This window comes from Prunus mume, linkage group LG2 (assembly GCF_029339155.1).
Source record: "Prunus mume cultivar Tortuosa linkage group LG2, ASM2933915v1, whole genome shotgun sequence".
Taxonomy (NCBI): domain Eukaryota; kingdom Viridiplantae; phylum Streptophyta; class Magnoliopsida; order Rosales; family Rosaceae; genus Prunus; species Prunus mume.
In genome coordinates this window covers 22,000,429-22,021,810 of record NC_142699.1, presented here as the reverse complement: position 1 = coordinate 22,021,810, position 21,382 = coordinate 22,000,429, and the positions used below count along the sequence as shown (strand labels likewise).

At 37.2% G+C, this 21,382-nt stretch overlaps 3 protein-coding genes across 3 annotated transcripts; all 3 read left to right on the top strand.

Annotated features, from left to right (window-relative positions):
* The first annotated feature begins 5,759 nt into the window (after positions 1-5,759).
* On the top strand, positions 5,760-10,304 carry LOC103321782 (Pectin lyase-like superfamily protein). Its single transcript, XM_008223616.2, has 7 exons — positions 5,760-6,274; positions 7,295-7,426; positions 7,531-7,758; positions 7,865-7,909; positions 8,017-8,224; positions 8,966-9,156; positions 9,722-10,304. Exons 1-7 carry the CDS (start codon positions 5,846-5,848, stop codon positions 10,112-10,114), a joined length of 1,626 nt encoding a protein of 541 aa, XP_008221838.2. The 5' UTR covers positions 5,760-5,845; the 3' UTR covers positions 10,115-10,304.
* A 615-nt stretch (positions 10,305-10,919) lies between these two features.
* On the top strand, positions 10,920-13,446 carry ECHID (enoyl-CoA hydratase/isomerase D). The gene is made up of 9 exons (XM_008223615.3): positions 10,920-11,372; positions 11,482-11,604; positions 11,762-11,863; positions 11,955-11,993; positions 12,155-12,253; positions 12,456-12,503; positions 12,605-12,700; positions 12,899-13,021; positions 13,112-13,446. Exons 1-9 carry the CDS (start codon positions 11,112-11,114, stop codon positions 13,226-13,228), a joined length of 1,008 nt encoding a protein of 335 aa, XP_008221837.2. The 5' UTR covers positions 10,920-11,111; the 3' UTR covers positions 13,229-13,446.
* Positions 13,447-13,817: 371 nt separating this feature from the next.
* VPS34 (vacuolar protein sorting 34) lies at positions 13,818-21,023 on the top strand. The gene is made up of 18 exons (XM_008223614.3): positions 13,818-14,128; positions 14,219-14,321; positions 14,404-14,500; positions 14,650-14,808; positions 14,905-15,114; positions 15,363-15,541; positions 15,972-16,119; positions 16,573-16,668; positions 17,048-17,183; positions 17,361-17,482; positions 18,219-18,413; positions 18,537-18,707; positions 18,797-18,934; positions 19,175-19,329; positions 19,723-19,866; positions 20,020-20,167; positions 20,258-20,440; positions 20,800-21,023. Exons 1-17 carry the CDS (start codon positions 14,017-14,019, stop codon positions 20,393-20,395), a joined length of 2,451 nt encoding a protein of 816 aa, XP_008221836.1. The 5' UTR covers positions 13,818-14,016; the 3' UTR covers positions 20,396-20,440; positions 20,800-21,023.
* The last annotated feature ends 359 nt before the right edge of the window (positions 21,024-21,382 follow it).

Genomic DNA, 21,382 nt, shown 5'->3' with positions numbered 1-21,382 from the left:
CTGATTGCTTGAAGAAAAACCAGCAATTCTGAACTGTTCTTTCTGTCGCCTCATTATTTTAGAAAAAATTCGATTGGCATATATGTGGAGAAGATGAAAATACAAAAGCATGAATCAGTCCTGTCTTTTTCTTCTCTCTGTTTTTGTTTCTTGCAATTATCATAGAAAGAAAAGCAACAAGGCAGGAACAAGAAGAAAGGGTGCGACTCCAAACAAGAGTTGGGCAAACAGATATCTTAAGCTTGGATGAGATTGGACCCAAACTTCTCTTCAGAAACACGCACAAAAAAACAAAATTCCAAATGTGGATGAAAAGGGACCACCAAGATGGCAAATTTGTCTATAGCCTATAATTTGAATTGTGTCCAGTCTAATAATGTTAGACCTAGTAGCTAGGGTGCAACAAACCTCATACAAGTATAGCTTATGGTTTCAAATAATGTAATGGATTTAGTTATATATTCATTTTATAGATAATTTCTATATTATTTAATTTCTATAAACAAACAAAAACAAAATAAAAAAATGACAGTTTACTCTATTGAATTTAATTTTGATTATTAAATTACTTGGATGCCCTATCGAGTGTTTTGAGTTTCTTTTTTAAAAATGAGGTTTTGGAGTTGGTTTGTTTTAAGAAATCAATAATAGTTTTGTAATTTATATAGAAAGTTCGAAGTCTCTTTATTATATTGTCAAATGAATCTGTGGGTGTGTTTCTAAAACCCATTTTATATTTTTTTTTATAAATAATTTGAGTTCCTATATTAAATATAATAATAAATCCCCCACCAAACACAGGCATATATCTCCAAGTAGTCACAAGATATGGCGACGTAATACAAACATAATCCTTTTAGTTGCGGAGGGCCGGTCAATTGGCAAGCATAAGATCCAAGTCAAGTATGTGAGTAAGATTCAGCTGATAAAGGCAGTGTGTCTATTTCCTCAACATACATCAGAATAGTTTTAATATCGCATGGGTTGTTTTGTCCTTGAATCTTGAATCCTGATTGTTTGATTACAACATATATGTGTGTGCACCGCTCGAATGTACCAGATGCATCAAGAAACAATAGACGCACGAATTTTTTTAATATTTTTTACTCGCATTTATAAATGCAACAATGACCTCTTGGAAGCATTGAAAAGCAGCAAAACTATACCATGCTGATTTGACCGCACAGTAAAGTCAATGCAGGCAATCACGTTCTTGAGCATCGTGGATCAAGGAACAGACTCGGTTTTTCAAATTTTTTACCATCGACTTTTTTTTTTCTTTTTTTTTTTTCTTCTCTGGTTGTGTGTTTTAGATTTACCATATTTTATTGCACTTTTCATATTTTAACAGCCATATTCTAGAAGGGTAATTAGTAGGTCGTAGAACTGATGGTACTTGCATCATGCCTGATACATTCCAGACTGCTCGATAGGGATGCACATGTATGCGTAGTTACCGTGCACCATCATCATAACCCAATTCCCAGTTATGGTCCTTCAATTCTGATCAATTTATCCGTCTTGCAGTTATGTTATGAAACGTTGAATTTAGTATTTATGAGGGAGGTATATTCGAACTTGAGTGAAGAGAACATGCTAACTGTTATGATCAACTGGCCTAATCCACATCCGCTTCAAACATGTGGTTTAAATTCACATTATTGTGTATATATATATTATAAAATGTGCCTTTGATTATGAGCAAATGTGTGGCTTGGCATGCATGCATTATATGTTTGGTCAGAGGGAGAGAAGAGAACCAACAGAGCAAAGTCTCAGGATCTTGTCCCCAAGGAAACAATTTTAATGGTGCAAGGGAACTTCGTCAGGAGCTCAAAGCGATCCGTGATTGTAGCTAGAAACTGAGGTTCAAGGTTAACTTCATACAAAACAAAGAGGTGGGGACAAAAGCGCTTTTGTCTTTGTGAAATAGTTTAATAATATGTTGAAATCATGGACATAAGCAAATTAATGGGTGTTTTTCAAACTGCAAAATTCACATGCACAACAATGTCACGACCCATGCCGTGAGGAGGGCATCACCCTAACATCAGCATCATGGCTTAGCAGCAACAACAATGGGAAACCCCAAATGGGGAAGCTTTAGCTCTGATGCTTTGTGCTTTGTGAATAATAATAATATCTTTGATAATAGCTATCTTATTAGCTTAGCTTAGCTAGCTCCAAACTTTAGAAAGATCCGTGACCCTTTGCTTACAAGCTAATTTCAATCTGGTCATTGCTATTTGTAGGACCTATTTGACATGTAATTTGGATGGTGATATGTACTGATGTTACTGAAATTTGTACATGTTCATGGCAGGTTTTGTCAATTTCTGTTTGTAATTATCTTTAAGATCCACATTGGGACTAAGTAATTAGACCCCACTGTGATTAATCAATGAAAAATGCTTCTCTTATTATTCTGTAAGTAGAAACTCTTACATTTTTTTAAAAGATAATTTGATATGTGTGCGTAACATTTTTTTTAAATATTTTTAATAAATTATTTTTGTACATGTATCAAACTGTAATTTGCATAAATATCCTTTCGGAGAATGAGGTAGCAGTATCCTACCAAATGCAACATATAGAATCAAGCACGAAGCTTCCGAGTTTTCCAAGACATAATGTTTTTTAGGTGATGGGAAAAAGTGCTTTTTCATCTCGTAATTATTTGTATTAAAGTTCCAATTATTGCATTCAAAGATTGAAAAAGTAATTTGATTAGATGCAGGGATGTAAAAATTAACTTTTTTGTTGCTGCTTTTATTCCCGATATTTAATTTAAACTATTCGCTTGTGTAAATCTCCTTTGAACATGACAACACGACATATAATCCAACCGAGAGATCAGAAGCTTTCAGATCCGCATCCATACGAAGTGCACGTATCACCAAATTTACATGCAACCAAACTTAATTATATTTGATGGGACTTCTTTAGTAAAATTAAAATGATTAGCGGCGTTAATAGATGTTGCATGAAAAGTTTGATGCCTTGGCGAGTGACCAAAACATTGTCTCAAAATAATAATGGAAGAGAAGAAACCCTAATCATCTATGGGTACGCATGGAGGAGATGGAGAGAGATCACGAGAGGGCTCAAAAGTTCACGAGCATGAAATTTAATGTAAGCACAAAAAGACGGCTAAGAAGGTCGTACAGTAGCAATCCCATCCCCTCTCACTCCAAGTGTCCATATCCTATTCGCTATAATTGGCACCCAAAAAATTATTAATTAAAAAGAAAATGCCATGCAAAACAAACCAAGCAGGAAAATTGGGATTAAAAAAATAATGAAGATACGTTACATGTGTAGATTATGTGTACGTTTGTTGTTTCTGATTGTGTAAAAGAAACATTTAGCATAATTAATTAAAATTAGTTTGCTGAGTTTATGGGGATTCATTTGACGTACGTATTCTTTTTGTTTGATTATGATTGGGGATTTAAAACATGCACTGGTGCGTAGAACTGCAGACCAACAGATTTGAGAATATGTCAGGGATTGACAGCAAATACCCAATTTTAACGGTTTTCGGTCCAAATAATGCTGCAGATTAAGAATAGTTGTAATATGCTAAGCAATTTTAATTTTCCACTTGCGAAATAGACATAAAAATTCATAGATTCTAATAAACATAATGTATGAGAGAGATGAGAAAGTTTTTTTTTTTTTTTTTTTGGGGGTTGGAAATCTAAGGGGAAAGGGACGGGAAGGAAGTGGTCAAGGGGCAGCTTGGGTTGGGTTGTGGGTGATGAAATTGAGGTGTGCTTGCCATAGCTTCGCAGCTCTGGCATTTATGTAAATTCATAGCCACAGAAATATAAAGTAATAGCGATGGGGACGTTCATGGCCTAATGTTTTCTTCAAGCCTTAGCTGCCTAGCTCTATCTGATGAATCATACGAGACACATCAACTTAATTCAACGGAAACTAACCATAAATATTCCAACTACATTCTCGCCTTTTTCGTAGAATTCTGGGAGGCCTAAATAGGGGTAAAACGGACCGAACAGACACGGACACAGTAAGAAAGTAACGTAACATATGTAACATACTAACATGAAACATATTAAGTAAGAATTTGAAAAAAGAAACAAGGGAAGAAGAAAATAGGGCAAGGCCTAGTTTTGGTTGTTTGCACATGACAATAAATATTCGAGAGATTTCCATCATGCACAAAGAATCTGATCAAATATCGAAGATGATCGATGCTGTTTCTGCACTATTGATTAGTTTTTATAAATTGAAGTAACGCCAAATTTTCCGCACGCCGTAAGCCAATCTTTCTTGCTATTTTATGTGAAGTAATCTATTATTATCTGTCTTCCAAAAGCCAAAGCAAATCGCAAAATATTGAACATGTGACTTGAAAGAAAGAAATGTTTTCCCAATGTTTTTTGTAACAAATTAAATTATATTATTAACAGTTGTTGCACTCTCCTTTGGATGCTTTGTACTATTTTTGTTATGGCCTCAGAATTCCGTATAAGCAGGAAAGGCAAAACCATGTGCGCATGGGGTTTTCTTTTTTAGAGATTATCTTATTTAAACCCTGATTAATACATTTAATTTCAGTTTTGACATCATCATAATTTGTTTTGGAGTCTCAATAACAGATTTTCTCATATGCGGACGTCTATTTTCTACTCTTCCTCTCTGCTTTTCTTTCTGTTTACAATAATATCCGCACAGTAGTAACGTTCGGATAAGAGAAGAACTGATAGTATGCATAAGTTTAGCATGGTTTAATATTATATAAACCCACATACAAATTACAATATTCACAGAAAAGAATGATAATAAAAAGATATCGTAAAAATATGGCAAAAGAGTAGTGCAAACACCCAATCCAACACTTTTAACTCAAGCCCTAGAACTATAAGACAAATCTCATCTTCTTATGAGAAAAGAAAGATTTAATTTCTTTATTTCGGCCAGCAAGCAAGCTTAAAGAAGCAATAATTAAATGAAAGAAAAAAAAAAGAAAAAAAAAGGGAGGAAATTGCAGCAAGTTAATTTGCAGCCATGGGTGCGGGTCAAGAAGACAAAGTACAAAGAAAGAGTAGCCCGTGAACGTTGCATGTGACCATAAAGTGCTGTTATAATCAGTGCCGGGCCTTGCCACCTAGACCCACTCACGTGTGTCCTTTGGCTTTTACATCCCCCTGCTAGCTTAAAATATTTTATTACTGCTTAAGCAGCTAAAAAGCTAGAAAATAAAAACATTGCAGACACTGCAGTTGTTTTGGGTTGGGTGAATTGGCTAAGCCAGTCTATCTATTTCTTTATATCCGAGTTCGATGCTTCTCTTTATACATTAAAATAATTTAGAATATCGTTTCGTCAAAAAAAGAAAAATCCATTTGAGATTGGTATGTTTAGCTTGCCATATAGTTGGTTATTAGGACTAATTAAATAAGATTAGCACAGCGCAAAGTGTTCGCATAAGCAATTGAATGAGAGAGTTGCAACAAACAGCTGCAATATTGGCATGTGGCATGAGATGGGCCCTGGTTGCGAGGCAAAACAAATTCCAACTATAATTTCATACCAACTATAATTCACAAAAAAGAAAACATGGTAATTAATAAAAGAGAAGCAGAGGATGAAATGAGAATGAAATTAATAAATTGCTAGCATTATCAAAATTATGCGTTTTCCCTAGCTAGCTTAAGTTTGTCTTTTCTGTCTGCATAACAGTAATCTCATACTGCTCAACTTCTATATAAACACAGCCACCACATCTTTTAGCTATCTAAAACTAAAGCAAGCCCTCACACACACAAACACACACCTTTGCCTCTCTCTCTCTCATTTCTATCCACATTACCCTAAAATGAGCGAGTTTAGCTTCAGAAGCCTCACATTCATGCTTTTAATTGCCCTTCTGGTTTGGTCATCTAATTTTGAAGCTTGCATGGCCAGAAGAGGCAGGCATTGGAGGCAGAGCAGAGCTGCCTCTGCTTCTTCTCTTTCAAAGAAAAAAGGAAAAGGCAGTCATGGCGGCGGCGGCAGCAGTCACCACAATAGTGGTGGTAGCAGTGGATCAAAACCCAAGTCCCCATCTCATAACAAGGCGCCATCTCCATCTCATAACAAGGCACCATCTCCACCTCATAACAAGGCGCCATCTCCATCTCACAAGAAGGCGCCATCTCCACCTCAGCTCCCTAAGCCAAGAGATGACACTCCACAAAAAGGCTCCTCCTCTTTCAATGTGCTGGATTTTGGTGCAAAAGGAGATGGAAGTACCGACGACACAAAGGTTTGTTAATTCATATGGGCTGTGTCTCTCATCATAATTTTTTATCTGTTTCTTAATTAAGAACTAATTAATCATGATCAAGGGTTAATTGAAAATGTTGCTCTTTTGAGCTCATGATTGTCCATGAAAACGACTAGAAATTCCAACATGTAGAAGGATATCTATCTGTGACTCTGTGAGTGAGGCAATTGACAGGTAGTAATGAAAAAAGCAGCCAATTAATCATTGAGAGAAACAAATAGTTATTTTGGTAAACTTTATGCCTTTTGGATCAGTTGCACGTGATTGTTTTGGGTTGATAACTATAAACGACATGCGTCGGGTTAGATAGTCATTTTGCCCAAATTATCGTTAAGAAGCATTGTGGTCAATTTAATTAATTTTTATTGGTTTCATTAATCATTAATTAATGGGAGAGAATTTCTTGAACAACCGAATAATTTTGTTTTTAACTTTAGTAGTGATAGGAGAAAATGTAAGGTGTACAAAACTTACAGGCGAGCACAAATTATAATACCAGAAGAGGTTAAAGAGCAGAGACAACAGAACAGGCCAAACTGGGTGGGGCCCTTGGGCCCACTGAATAAATTTATATTCTCGTTACGGCAGTTGGGGTCACGAAAGATGATTCCAAAAATAGTTGTAAACAGTTCTACTTTAGTCTAATAGTTTATATCCTGGATTCAAGCGTGAATTTATATACTATTTCCCCCTCTTAATAAGAAAGGACTTTGGAAAAACACAAAGGAGAGAGAAAATTTGTAAAAGAAGTCAAAATGACAAAATTGCCCTTATTTATTTTTGGATTTCTAAAAATCCTTTACATTTGCATGTCTTTGATTTGAAAGTTTAGAGGTTTTTCTGTCTTTTTTGAAAAAGCTTTGGCTTTTTCTAAAAGTGAATTTTTTTTTTTTGCTAAAACCTAAATTTCCTTAATAGTAATAATAATATAATAAGATTTAAAATCACTTATTGTTACATAGTATAACGAAGATATTTTTGCTATGGTGGAACGCGCAGGCTTTCCAAGCTGCGTGGGCTGCTGCTTGTAAAGTTGAGGCATCACAGATCATTGTTCCAGCCGCATACAAGTTCCTTGTGGGGCCCATCTCCTTCTCTGGCCCGTACTGCCAACCAAACATCCTATTTCAGGTAAAAACCAATTAATGACTCCATCCCGTATGGACGACTGTTGTTAGCATTTACCTAATTATCATTTCCGTTAAGACTGATGAGACGAATTATTAATTTCTCAGTTGGATGGCACAATCATAGCTCCAACAGACCCCAAATCCTGGGGTAAAGGTCTGCTGCAATGGCTTGAATTTACAAAGCTGAGAGGAATAACAGTTCAGGGGAAGGGTTTAATTGATGGAAGAGGCTCATCTTGGTGGCAGGACACTCCCTATGGAGACCCTATAGATGATGATTTCAAGCTCATTGTGCCACTAAACAGCACAGCCCAACAACACCCGCCAATGCCGGTACTAAAACTAAACTTAAGATTGTCCATTCTAATTTATGCATTACATCTCTTTGATCATCCAGCTTAAAACTGATCATCATTCTGTGGCTCAAATTCTGCGGCAGATAAGAAGCGAGCTGAGTGGGAAAATGCCAAGCATCAAACCCACGGTAAGGACCACTTGGGTGTCAGAAACTTGAAGCTGATATGATCTTTGAGTCTTGACCATGCAGCTTCAGTAACATGATTGTTGTATTTTTTTGTGGATTTTTCACAGGCACTGAGGTTTTATGGAAGTTTTAATGTGACAGTCACGGGGATAACAATTCAGAATAGCCCCCAATGCCACCTCAAGTTTGACAACTGCGCGGGAGTGTTGGTCCATGACATGAGCGTCTCGTCCCCTGGCAACAGCCCCAACACAGATGGAATTCACCTGCAAAACTCCAAACAAGTGCTCATCCACACCACCAATCTTGCTTGTGGTAACTACAATCCTTACTCTATAATATCTAGTCTTGGCAGTGCAATGTATCGGACTCTTGTAAATACTTTGTTAATTAGATATTGATACGTTAAATACATAAGTAAAACCTGCAGAATTATGGTGTTAGCTAGTAGATGATTTGAGAAATTTCATGTTCAATCTTATCCCGCCTGCAGCCTTATGCATGGTTGTTTGCATCTATCAACAATCCCCTACCACTAGGAGTTTGACACATGGCAACAGGCAATCTACTACATTCCAAGAATTATACCCAACCTATTATATGATGATGCATTTCACACCCTTAAAACATCAGCGCGCTATCCAATGTAGGATTAGGTTTCAAACCCCACTGACAACTCTTGTTCTGTAGTACCCCCGAGCCTCAAATCAATATTTTGTCTTCATCAGATGTTAGAACTACTACCAAATTCCCCTGCCCTTCTGTCGAGTTCAGCTTAAATAAGGGACCACATACAACAAAGAAGAGATAAGATACTCGCATGTTTCAAGTATAGCACTTCACATCACACTTTTGAGCAGTAATATTGATCATTCGTATAAACCTAACTATAAACTGAAATTTGTACATAAACGTTGCAGACAACACATGAAATTGGGACCGAACTGAAGGCAAAGTCAATTAGTATAACATGGATAAAAATGATGATCATAAGACAGGTTTACTCGTCAAGTATAACTAAGCTAAAGGCTCTTTCATTCTAAATTATTTGTGCAGGAGATGACTGTATTTCCATACAAACGGGGTGCTCAGATGTGTACGTACACAATGTGAATTGTGGACCTGGGCATGGAATCAGCATCGGAAGTTTAGGAAGGGATAACACCAAAGCCTGTGTCTCAAACATTACCGTTCGAGACATCATCATGCACAACACGATGAATGGTGTCAGAGTCAAGACATGGCAGGTATGGATACCCTCTGCAATTCCTATATGATTTTGGAACTTACCAAGTAATGAAATAAGACTGGTCCAGAATATGGTAAATGAGCCATGACAAAATAGCATCCATCGCCAAGTACAACACTTCTATTTTTAAGCAGAGCCAAGATTTAAACCCTTCATGGCTTGTTTAATGCCTCATTCAGGAACTAAACATACAAGTCAATAAAAATTTAAATTTAAAACCTCCTGAGTATGAGTCATTTTAGACTTTCACATTTCAAACATAGAACTCTCTTCTACATAAAGGCTTTCAGAATTCAAAATAGTCTTAAGAGAAAGAAGAAAACAGAGATACTATTTGATTTCTTCCAAGAATAAAATAATTAAATGTTGAACTTGGAATACAATCTCAGTAATCCATACACCTCCAGCTAGATCCCAATGCTAAAAATGAGTCAGTCGACTCTTAAAGAATTGTGTTCTTCATGAACTAAATATTGGTTCTTCCAAAACCTCAAATTAGTTACTAATGCTTGACAATTTACCTTTTCATTTTACATATATCTGATTCAATTCTAAATCTGCAGGGTGGATCAGGCTCTGTTCAGGGAGTGCTGTTCTCAAACATTCAAGTTTCTGAAGTTCAACTTCCTATTGTGATTGACCAATTCTATTGTGACAAAAGCCAATGCAAAAACCAAACTTCCGCTGTGGCTCTATCGGGGATCACCTATGAGAGAATAAGAGGGACATACACCGTAAAACCTGTACACTTTGCCTGTAGTGACAGCCTACCCTGTGTAGATGTAACACTAAATGGCATAGAGCTGAAGCCAGTGCAAGAGCAGTATCACATGTATGAACCCTTCTGCTGGCAGACATTTGGAGAGTTAAGAACCCCAACTGTCCCACCCATTGCTTGCTTACAGATTGGCAAGCCATCAAGCAACCGAGTGAATTCAGATCATGATGTATGTTGAGATCATTTTAGTACTAAGTATATATATATATATATATTTATATAAGATGATGATGGTGCATTCGCTTTGTGTGGTCGGCATGATTTCCTGACCCCTTTCACACCATCAGTTTGTTTGCTCTATAGTGTGTATAATTTGGCAGTCCTAGTTTACAGGAATTCTTCTTTATAAGAGGCTTACATTTATTTCCCATTGTGATTACAAGAGAACATACGAGGAGGAAGGCGTGTTCTGGAACAATTTCTATATAAATCATGTATGACATTTTCATCAAAAACCAAAAAATACAGAACTTGCATGAATTGCCTACAGCTCAAAAAGCTAGCAAATTCAATAAGCACCATAACACCAGAACATACATAGTTGTAAACTAAGAAAGAAGAAACCCAGAAGAAAATTCATTCTAAAGATTTAAGCTTTAACAAATTAGGGACTGAAATATAATATAAAGCAGCAATTAAGAAAGCAACAAGGTTAATGATTCATTTCATTTTATAATTAGCACAATGGAAGCATCAGAAACCCATCAATGCAAGTTTACAATTTGCTTCACCACATGATCCGAACAAAATTTTCACATGAAGTTTGAAAACGTACCGTTTTCGTCTTTTCCCGGGATTCCGATTTCTGAAATCTGAATGCACACACCTTGCTTGCAAATTGCAATTGGTTCCAATTTTAGGTCGTGGCGCACCAAAACGACGCCGCATTCTCTACCAGGTTTAGTGAAAAACATCCAAACGCACCGTTCTGTTGTGCGCGCCTTATCTTCTTTATCCAATCCAAAAGGCTCATCTTCAACCTCTCCCTAGTCTCCAAGTCCTGAACTTTACTCAACAACAGCTCCAATTCCGAAGTGTGATCTTTTCCCAGTTTTCCATCAATGGCTGAAAGTTCAGAGAAGGACATCTTCAACCTCTCCCTAGTCTCCAAGTCCTGAACTTTACTCAACAACAGCTCCAATTCGGAAGTGTGATCTTTTCCCAGTTTTCCATCAATGGCTGAAAGTTCAGAGAAGGACCTCATGACCACCATGACTAGGAGAGTGGCCTCCATCGCTAACCATCTCAGACCTGTCCATTCACCTCCCAACTGCATCTCAATTTCTCTATCCAATGCTTCCATGAACGACAGCTACCACCGGACTCACGGCGAAGTCTCCACCCACCAAGTTGTTTGGGAAAATGTTCGTGACGATTCCGGAGAGGCCTTCACCGACATAGTCTACGAGAAGGCCGTCGGCGAAGCCATAGCAAAGGTCAGGCTCCTCAGGTTGGTTTTGATTAATTAATACTAATTATTGATTAGTTTGATATGGACATTATGAGATTTGATATGTCACTAAATCTCGCGTTTTTTGTTTGTAGATTACGATTAATCGGCCGGAGAGAAGAAATGCTTTCCGGCCTCAGACAGTTAAGGAGCTCATTCGCGCGTTTAACGATGCCAGGGACGATGGTTCCATAGGCGTCATCATTCTTACTGGGAAGGTACCTCCTTCACGTCAAAACTTGAGTAAGGAAATGCATTGTGGATGTAAAAGGAGATAAATTTTTTTGGGGTTTGATTATGCTGTATGTAGCTAATAATTTGATGCACATATGTCAATTTTGCACTTTGTTTTGTTGGTACTTTTGATATATTTAGGGAACCAAGGCATTCTGTAGTGGGGGTGATCAGGCTTTGAGAGGCAAAGATGGTTATGCTGATTATGAAGATTTTGGTCGTCTTAATGTTCTAGATTTGCAGGTAAAAGAAATATTTTGGACCTTTTAAGTTTAGGCAGTGAACTAGCATTTGTTCTTCCGCCATATAAATCATCTCAATTTGCTATGTTTAGGTCCAGATTCGTCGTCTTCCGAAACCAGTAATAGCCATGGTATGCCCTTTTGAACCCACATTGCAAGTTTAGGCCTTTGTTGTTGTTGGACAGTTGGGGAGCTGTGAAGCAAAAATATTGCTGGTTGTCGAAAACTTTGCCAGCACCCCAAATTAGTGAACTATATCATTAACCCTTGTTTGTATTAAATGGGTTATCAGGTGGCTGGTTATGCTGTTGGGGGAGGGCATATATTGCACATGGTCTGTGATCTTACCATTGCAGCAGACAATGCTATTTTTGGCCAAACTGGTCCTAAGGTACTCACTTTATCATGTTCCTTAAATCTGGTTTTTCACAAGTAAAGTTTTGGTCAGGGTGCTACAAGAACTTATTGAACTTGGCATACTTGCTTTTTGATCACCATCAATCTTTCATCTTCCTTTCATCTTCAATCTAGAGAATGGGTAAGAGCAGCATGCTAACAGAATATAAAACCTCCCTAACTTGTACATTTGACAGGTTGGAAGCTTCGACGCTGGTTATGGGAGTTCCATCATGTCCCGTTTGGTAAGCATTGAAGTTGACTTCTGTTCTGAAATTACTTGTGTCAAATTACTCTAACTTGATATGCGGTGGAGTTCCTTTAATGAATAGTTTTGGTCAATTAGGTTGGGCCTAAAAAAGCACGGGAAATGTGGTTTCTGACAAGGTTTTACACAGCTGCTGAAGCTGAGAAAATGGGACTTGTTAACACTGTTGTACCGGTAAGTTCACTCTCAATGTGACAGAACCTGATTGTTGATAGTGTATGTCTTTTGTACTATGAATTTGAATGTACATGGCGTCTTCCCGGAAAGGTAGCCTTATTTCATAAGAGAGAAAGCAAATATCATGTTAATTTTCAATCAAAGTTTGTAACTCTGTACAAGATAGCATTTTCATTGTTCTATACTACTATCCAGCTAGAGAGTTTAGAGCAAGAAACGGTTAAATGGTGTAGAGAAATCCTAAGAAACAGCCCGACTGCAATTCGAGTGCTGAAATCAGCTCTTAATGCAGTTGACGATGGTCATGCTGGACTGCAGGTACCCTCTATTATCTTATCTGTCATACATCATGTATTTTATATATGCATGCGTTTAATTGCTTCTGCTTGGCCAATATTTCCAATGTAGCAACTTGCTGGAGATGCCACGCTCTTATTCTATGGCACTGAGGAAGGTAATGAGGGGAAGACAGCATATATGCAACGTAGACGTCCAGATTTCTCAAAGTTTCCCAGGAGACCTTAATATTGAGCACTTTCCTTGTCATGGTTTTATCATAACTTCGGATAGCTTGCTCATTTGACCCTTTTTGGATGGATGGTTAACTGTGTGAGAGGAGAACTGAAATCAATGCCTCCCCCACCCCCACTTCCCCTCTTCTTTGTGATTTATGGCTGATTTCAATTGTAAGTTACTTTGTCATATAATAAAAGGGGAGACAATATAGTTTTGAGTTTCTTCAACTCTCAAACGACTTCTAGCAAAAATGATTAAGAGTAGTTACTTGTGCACATGAGATTCTGGATTAAATCTCCCGAAATATCGCTCGTGTTAAAATACAATAAGATTCAATTTTTGCACTAAGTTTCTTACTTGAAAAAAAAAAAATCATATATAACACCAAAAAAAAAAAACAGATAAAAATATATTTGTTGTTTCGTAGGGAGAGTGAATCGTATAAATCCATAGAAAGAAAATTAAAAAAAAAAAAAAAAGGTTCATGAACTTCGGAATTATTGAGTGAATCATTATGGGCTTTTGCCTGCCAGCTTAAAAAGGAAGCCCAGTCCAGTACGTTAACGACCCAAAACTCCTACCCGCTTCAAGCTGACGTGGTGGCCTCCTTTCTCCAATCGTCCTTCAGTCCTCTGCTCCCGCAAAGCAAAACTCCTTTCAGTTTGCATTGCTCTACGCGACCTTGATTCAGAAACTTCTAAATTACGTTATTGACCTAACTCTAACTCCTTTTTCTCGCCAATTCGAATCCCGAAACCCTAATTATGAGAAAACAAAGATCCTAAACCCTAGAAGAAATGAGCGGGAATGAGTTCCGTTTCTTTTTGTCCTGCGATATCAATCTCCCAGTAACCTTTCGGATCGAGAGGTTAGAAGGAACCTTGCGTGCGGCCAAGTCCCCTAGCTCTGGTACTTTCTATCTCAATTATCCGTTTGGCTCCCGAGAAACTGTATCATTCAATCATTACTCTTCAATTCAGTTTTCTTTCTGCACTGCAGATGTTGATCCCACTTCCACAACAGAGGAGAGAAGAGCAGAGCTGTATGTGGAGTGCGCGTTGTACATTGATGGTGCTCCGTTTGGCCTTCCCACTAGGACCAGGTTTTTCCCCTAAACTTGTTTCTTCTACTTCAATTATATCAATGCTGTTATTAGGGATTTTGAATTTTATTTCTTCTGTTAGGTTGGAATCTTCAGGACCATTATATTGTTGGAACGAGCTCATCACTCTGAGTACTAAGTATCGAGACTTAACTGGTCATTCACAACTTGCTTTAACAGTATGTTAGCTGTTTCACTTCACATTTTAAACAATTAGGGCCAGGGCTCAAGACCAATTATCAATTTTCTATAACATCTGGCATATTAATTAATAATTAGGTTTTTTCCCCTTTGGTTTCTCTACTTACTTCACTCATTGGAAATATAGGTTTGGGATGTTTCATGTGGGAAGGATGAAGGGTTGGTTGGTGGTGCCACGATTCTTCTGTTTAATAGCAAAAAGCAACTCAAAACAGGGAAGCAGAAGCTGAGACTTTGGCAAGGAAAAGTAGCAGATGGGTCATTTCCTACTTCTACTCCTGGAAAGGTTTCTGATTACTTCCTTTGCAGAAGTTATTGAAATGGGACTTAGCTTTTTTGCTTTGATGGTTTCTAAAATGGTTTACATTTTATCTTCCTGTAGGTTCCCAGGCATGAGCGTGGGGAGTTGGAACGTTTGGAGAAGCTTGTGAATAGGTATGAGAGGGGGCAGATCCAGTGTGTTGATTGGCTGGACCGCCTAGCTTTTAAAGCAATGGAGAGAATAAAGGAACGTGAAAGCTCTAGAAATGGAAGTTTGCATTTATACCTGGTTGTTGATTTCTGTAGTTTTGAGCATCGTGTTGTTTTCCAGGTAATCCAATCTGCAACAAGTCTTAAGTTATCAAAGTTACCTACTGGCTGATATTTAACTAGATCCATTTCGTTAGTTTTTTTTATAAGTCTAATATTATCTTACCAGTAATATGTTTTCTCATTAAGAGCGCCTTAGGTATTGACATTAATGTGCTTGTTATTATGTTGGTGGTATTTTTCTACTAGCTTAGGTTCCTAATTGATGGTTAATTTCCATAGCAGTAACCTTCATTTATTGGAATGTAGGAATCAGGGGCAAATTTCTTATTACCTTCCCCTATTGCTTCAACAAATGAAATTGTTACTGTCTGGGACCCAGAAGTAGGAAAGATAAATCCGTCAGAGCACAAGCAACTAAAACTTGCAAGGAGTTTAACCCGTGGTATCATTGACAGGGATCTTAAACCAAGCTCCAACGAGAGAAAGTAAGCTTGAAATTTACTCTGAAGATTCATATGTTGGCTAAATTTTTTTCATAATCTTTATGGTCACAATTACTTTCAAAATGCTCATGTACTGCTGATTAATGGACTGGAGTTGTGTTCTACTTTTATGGTATCCACTGTAAATATGCAGATGTGTCTCATTTGGTTTTTTTGTATTTAATGGCTGAATTATTTCTCATTTCATTTTTTGTCCACTTTTCTGTATGGTTTTTTTTATGATATAAAATTTCTTAAATTTATCCTTTAAAAAAAATTATCATTTCATTTTGTTGTCGTCTTATTGATGGACCAGTCTTCTTAATTTAGCCATATTTTTTTCCTTTCAACATCACTGCTCTATGTTCTTTTGATTGATTGATTTTCTAATAAGTTGGAGGTATATCATTTTTTGCCTGCCTTTTCCTGTAAGGTCAATACAAAGGATTTTAAAATACCCACCAACAAGGACTTTGAGTGGCGATGAGAGGCAGCTCCTGTGGAAATTTCGTTTCTCATTGATGTCTGAGAAGAGGGCCCTCACGAAGTTCCTCAGATGTGTTGAATGGAGTGATGTTCAGGTCTGCATTTCTATCTTCTCCCTCATGCTCAGCATCCTCCTTTCTTAACCATTAGTTTATGTGCCATAGTACTAGTGCTTCACAGTTTTATTTAATTTTTATAATAGTATATTTAGTACTTATTTTTCCAGCTTATTCTTTTGCTTATATATGACAAGGAGCTTGATATTTGATCCCAGGCCTTTGGTTTAACTCTGTTTCATCACCAGTAAGCTGCAGGCCAGCTGCCCCGCTTAGGATTATTGTAACTTTGGCAACGTGCATGGTGCTGCACTGAAATATCACCATGCACTGAAATATCAATAATTCAATTCTTTTTTACATAAGAAATTAGTTTCTATGTGGATCTTTTGTTGATATCTATAGTTGATGAATACCAGATTTAGTATTTTCCATGCCATCTTTTATTGATGAATACCAGATTTCAAGATCTCCATTTTCATTCGTTTGCAGGAAGCAAAACAAGCTTTAGAACTGATGGGGAAATGGGAAATGATTGATGTCTGTGATGCATTGGAGCTGCTATCTCCTGTTTTTGAAAGTGAAGAGGTGGGTGTGTGTGTGTAACATCTGAGCTGCTGTTACATGTCCTCTGTCACATAAAACTGATGCATGGAGGATTTCTTTTTACTTCCTACTCTTGTTAAAATCAAGTTTAAAATCCTGATAACTAGGACTTGAAGTTAACCACATCTATTGGTCTGCCACTGAGCTCCGTCCAGAGCCATATATGTATCTGATTATTGATTAGGCCAAATATGGGATTGTAAAGAAAGGAGAGAGTTGCATCTTGCATCTGTAGTTTAGGCACAAACTATAAAGTCCAAGCTTTCATTGCCATGCTAAGCAATAGGATATGATGTCTTAGATGAGTATAATTCTGTTGATCTGGGACCGAGTAACGCCTAACTTTAATACCTGCTACCAGGTTCGTGCATATGCTGTCAGTGTTCTTGAAAGAGCTGACGATGAAGAGCTTCAATGTTACTTACTTCAACTGGTTCAGGCTCTTCGGTTTGAGCGCTCTGATAAATCTCGCCTTTCTCATTTCCTTGTGCAACGTGGTATGTGGACAGATACTATCTTCATGTATATATGCACATGCACATACCTTCATCCTACTTGTAATGTTTTTCTTTGGAGTGTGTGCATGCATGTTCAAGTGCTACACACTTCAGTACTTCACAGTAGCAGGAGTTTAATTGTTCATGGCATCCTGATTGTATCTTTGACTCTGACAGCATTACGAAACATTGAGTTGGCTAGCTTTCTACGCTGGTATGTTGCTGTGGAACTTCATGATCCAGCATACGCCAAGCGTTTTTACTGTACCTACGAACTACTGGAAGAGAATATGATGAAGGTGAGAGTTTATAAACTTCTGTCATGGGGTCGCTTGTTGTGTCTGTTCTTCTTAGAGTATAAATCTGGATCCAATTCTTGAAGAAAGAGCAACAAAAATTGGTGCAACTTTGACACCTTAAAATAACATAAGCATTACTGTGGATTCTCCAACCATGAAAGGGAGTTTTTGGGATTGCCCATTTATTGGGCAGATATGATATTGCCTTTTTTAGATTCTTAATTGCTGAAGCCAGTAATGGAAAGGAACCCCACGCTAGAGGAGGGGAATTTTCTATAGAAGGCACATGGTTCTGTGCATTGACAAGCCACAAGAAAGGAAAGCAAGAATATTGCTAGACTTCTTTTCTTACAGATTATAATTGCGTTGCTATACCTATACATATATAGGATATGGGTCAATCTACACCAACCTTTACACTGACTCGAGAATTTTAAAAATCTATAAAATTATCCCATTCCTATCTTTTCCATATTTTATATTTATAGACACTCTCACCTAAAAGACAATAAAGATAGGAGTGAAATGATTTTTGTCTTATTTATTTATTTAAATTTTCATGTCAGAGTAAAGGTTGGTGTTGATTGACTTATATGATTCTTGGTTGTTTATGGATGAAGCAAAGCAATGTTCCACCATATTAAACTTGGTAATAAAATAATGGCTTCATGCTGGTGAAATTTTTCATTTGAATACTTGTCTCTGTAATTCAATAACCATATCCGCTTTATAACAGTTGGCAGCTGGAATGCATGGAGATGAAGATGGATTTAAATTGTGGCAAAGTTTGGTGCGCCAGACAGAATTGACTGCACAGTTGTGCTCAATTATGAGAGATGTAAGAAATGTACGTGGCAATACCCAGAAGAAGATTGAAAAGCTTAGACAGCTGCTTTCTGGTCTTCTTAGTGAACTTACGTATTTCGAAGAGGTACTACTTTGGTTAATGTTACTTGTCTACTGATCTTGTTTATCTATTAAACTATGAGTTCCATATAACCTCTCCAATTGTATCATTTCCTATGTTGACTGTGTTGGTCTATGACTTTTCTAGCCAATAAGATCACCACTGGCTCCAGGAGTCCTCATCACTGGGATTGTGCCATCTGAGTCATCAATATTCAAAAGTGCATTGCATCCTTTACGTTTGACTTTCCGAGCAGCAAATGGGGGAAATTGCAAAATCATCTTTAAGAAGGGGGATGATATTCGCCAAGATCAATTGGTAAGTATTCTCCTTCACACAAGCACGCTTGTGCGTGTGCACATGCACAGACATGAGAACCTGATTAAATGGATCTGTGGTTCCTGTAGGTTGTTCAAATGGTATATCTCATGGACCGATTGCTGAAATTGGAAAATCTTGATCTGCACTTAACTCCATATAGGGTTCTTGCGACTGGGCAAGATGAAGGAATGCTGGAATTCATACCATCCCGTTCATTAGCACAGGTATTAAGTCCTTTAAAGATGCCTCTTGGATGGGGATGTCTTCTCACTGCTTACAGTAATTGATGTCTTTGTTTTGTTGTATCTTGACTTGTTTTGTTGTATCTTGACTTGTTTACTAATTTTGACCACAACAATGTTAAACATGCTGTGTATTTTCTTTCAGTTTTGTTTCCAAATGAAATATTATCTTGATCATAGCCTGTAAAATTGTTATAATTGGTAAAATGTTCTCCTTTCCAGATTCTCTCAGAGCATAGAAGCATCACAAGCTACCTGCAGAAATTTCATCCAGATGAGCATGGACCGTTTGGCATTACTGCCACCTGTCTGGAAACATTTATAAAGAGCTGCGCTGGCTACTCTGTTATCACATATATACTGGGCATTGGAGACAGGTAAAGATTCAAAGATTATCATGTGCATTGAAACTATCTTGATCCCTAGTTTACTTTTCTAGTCCATGTGTTCAAAATATTCTTGTACTCTTGGAAGGAAACTTTGTGATGTTACAATATTATAGGAAAACCACCACACCTAAAAGAAAAGAAAAAGAAAACAATGGGTAAAGAGTTATGAGCATTATACAAGTTTGGAACATAGGATCATTTTCTTTGCTCAAGTTCTATATTTCTGCCATACGTCTAGTTAACCATTCTGAATCGGTTAATTGTACCAAATATTTGTACTGTGTATCTTTTTTTTAATTATTTGTTGGCCTGAAGCACTATATCTGCACCACGGCTGTTGATTGTGCATTCAGCATATTTTAACATTAGTCTTTTCTGTAGGCATCTTGACAACCTTCTCCTTAGAGATGATGGACGTCTTTTCCATGTTGATTTTGGCTTCATTCTTGGTCGTGATCCAAAGCCATTTCCACCACCAATGAAGCTATGCAAAGAAATGGTTGAGGCTATGGGTGGAGCTGAAAGGTACTTCACGATTAACTTCCTCTCTTCGATGCTTTTATTTTTTGTCGTGTTTGCTAGATGGAGTTGAATTTATGACATGAAATCGATATCATACGGGGTGCAACATTAGCATACAAGAATACAAAGGGTTGATTACATTTATTCCTTCTGCAGCCAGTACTATACCAGGTTCAAATCCTACTGTTGTGAAGCATACAACATTATTCGCAAATCTAGTAACCTAATCTTGAACCTGTTTCATCTAATGGCGGGTTCCAACATTCCTGACATAGCTTCGGATCCTGAAAAGGGCATCCTCAAGGTTCTTTTATGACTGTAATCTTATTTTTTCTTTTCAGTCTAAAAAAATCTGTCCTTTTGTTTTGATTGCGACTCTTTTGATATAATGTAGCTCCAGGAGAAGTTCCGGTTGGATTTGGACGATGAAGCCTGCATACATTTTTTCCAGGATTTAATCAATGAGAGTGTTAGTGCATTGTTTCCTCAAATGGTCGAGACCATTCATCGGTGGGCTCAATACTGGCGCTGATCCTCAAAATAAGTTGGGTGCCGTCTACATCTTTGAAATCTATCGGTAATTTCTACTTCTGTTCTTTCTGTTTTCGGTTGTTGCATTCTCTGCAAAAGAGTTCAGCTTATTTTGAACCTTGCTGCCCCTTATGCTGGAGTGGGTTTATTTTTTTTGGCTGATTTTACTGTGTGGCGCCCGTTCTGCATGTATGTCTGTATCTGAATTTTTCTGATGTGGAGCTACTTTTTTAAATGGACTCAATGGAAACCCTCTTTCATGTCGAGGACGTCATTAACATAAGAAATTCATACGAATAAGTTTTCGTTAAATAATATACATTTCAAATTCAGATCTCTTACTCTAGATGCATAAATCCATACACAATAAAATGAATTTACGTAAGTCATTTCATTTTTTTACAGGTCCAGATCTGAGAGCTCCATCAAGATGAAAGGGATATGCTTGAAACAGAGGAAGCAATATTGTGCATAGCTGTATATAAATTGTATTTTTCTTTCACCTTCTGGTGTAGGTTTGGTCAAAGAAAGACTCAAGATGCAGCATGTAACTTAAACGACTAACTTTATACCCCCAAAAAAATAAACTTAATTGAATACCTGTATATAAATTAATTGATTTCCTTTTATGCCCGTTTTAGTTGCCAAGTAGGATCAATTTGTAACGCGGTTAATATGGTTGCAAGTATTAACACAAAGGAGAAAAATTATGTTCATAAGTGAAAAATATTGTAGAAATACAGATATCAAATATAAATTCGGATGAAAAGGTAAAGAATATTTTTTTAAAAAAAAAAGAACTTGAACTGCATGTCGTTTGATGCGCATAGTTTATTTAATTTTAGCTGCACGTTCAATTCTGTGCCTTTCAAAATTGAAAATTGACTTTGAATTTGAACCACCAGCGACGCTTTTTCTTTTATTTATCAAAATTTAAATATTTGTCGGAACAATAAAACCCGTTTCGTTTGGTGGTGGTGGTGACTGC

Excerpts from the sequence above, each read along its gene's own strand:
- LOC103321782 (XM_008223616.2), top strand. The coding sequence starts at position 5,846 with ATGAGCGAGTTTAGCTTCAGAAGCCTCACATTCATGCTTTTAATTGCC. Across the intron at positions 8,225-8,965 it reads CACCACCAATCTTGCTTGTG|GAGATGACTGTATTTCCATA; the intron begins GTAACTACAATC and ends TTATTTGTGCAG. Across the intron at positions 9,157-9,721 it reads TCAGAGTCAAGACATGGCAG|GGTGGATCAGGCTCTGTTCA; the intron begins GTATGGATACCC and ends CTAAATCTGCAG.
- ECHID (XM_008223615.3), top strand. The coding sequence starts at position 11,112 with ATGGCTGAAAGTTCAGAGAAGGACCTCATGACCACCATGACTAGGAGA. Across the intron at positions 11,864-11,954 it reads TTAATGTTCTAGATTTGCAG|GTCCAGATTCGTCGTCTTCC; the intron begins GTAAAAGAAATA and ends TGCTATGTTTAG. Across the intron at positions 12,254-12,455 it reads TTGGCCAAACTGGTCCTAAG|GTTGGAAGCTTCGACGCTGG; the intron begins GTACTCACTTTA and ends TACATTTGACAG.
- VPS34 (XM_008223614.3), top strand. The coding sequence starts at position 14,017 with ATGAGCGGGAATGAGTTCCGTTTCTTTTTGTCCTGCGATATCAATCTC. Across the intron at positions 15,115-15,362 it reads AGCATCGTGTTGTTTTCCAG|GAATCAGGGGCAAATTTCTT; the intron begins GTAATCCAATCT and ends ATTGGAATGTAG. Across the intron at positions 16,669-17,047 it reads CTGTTTTTGAAAGTGAAGAG|GTTCGTGCATATGCTGTCAG; the intron begins GTGGGTGTGTGT and ends ACCTGCTACCAG.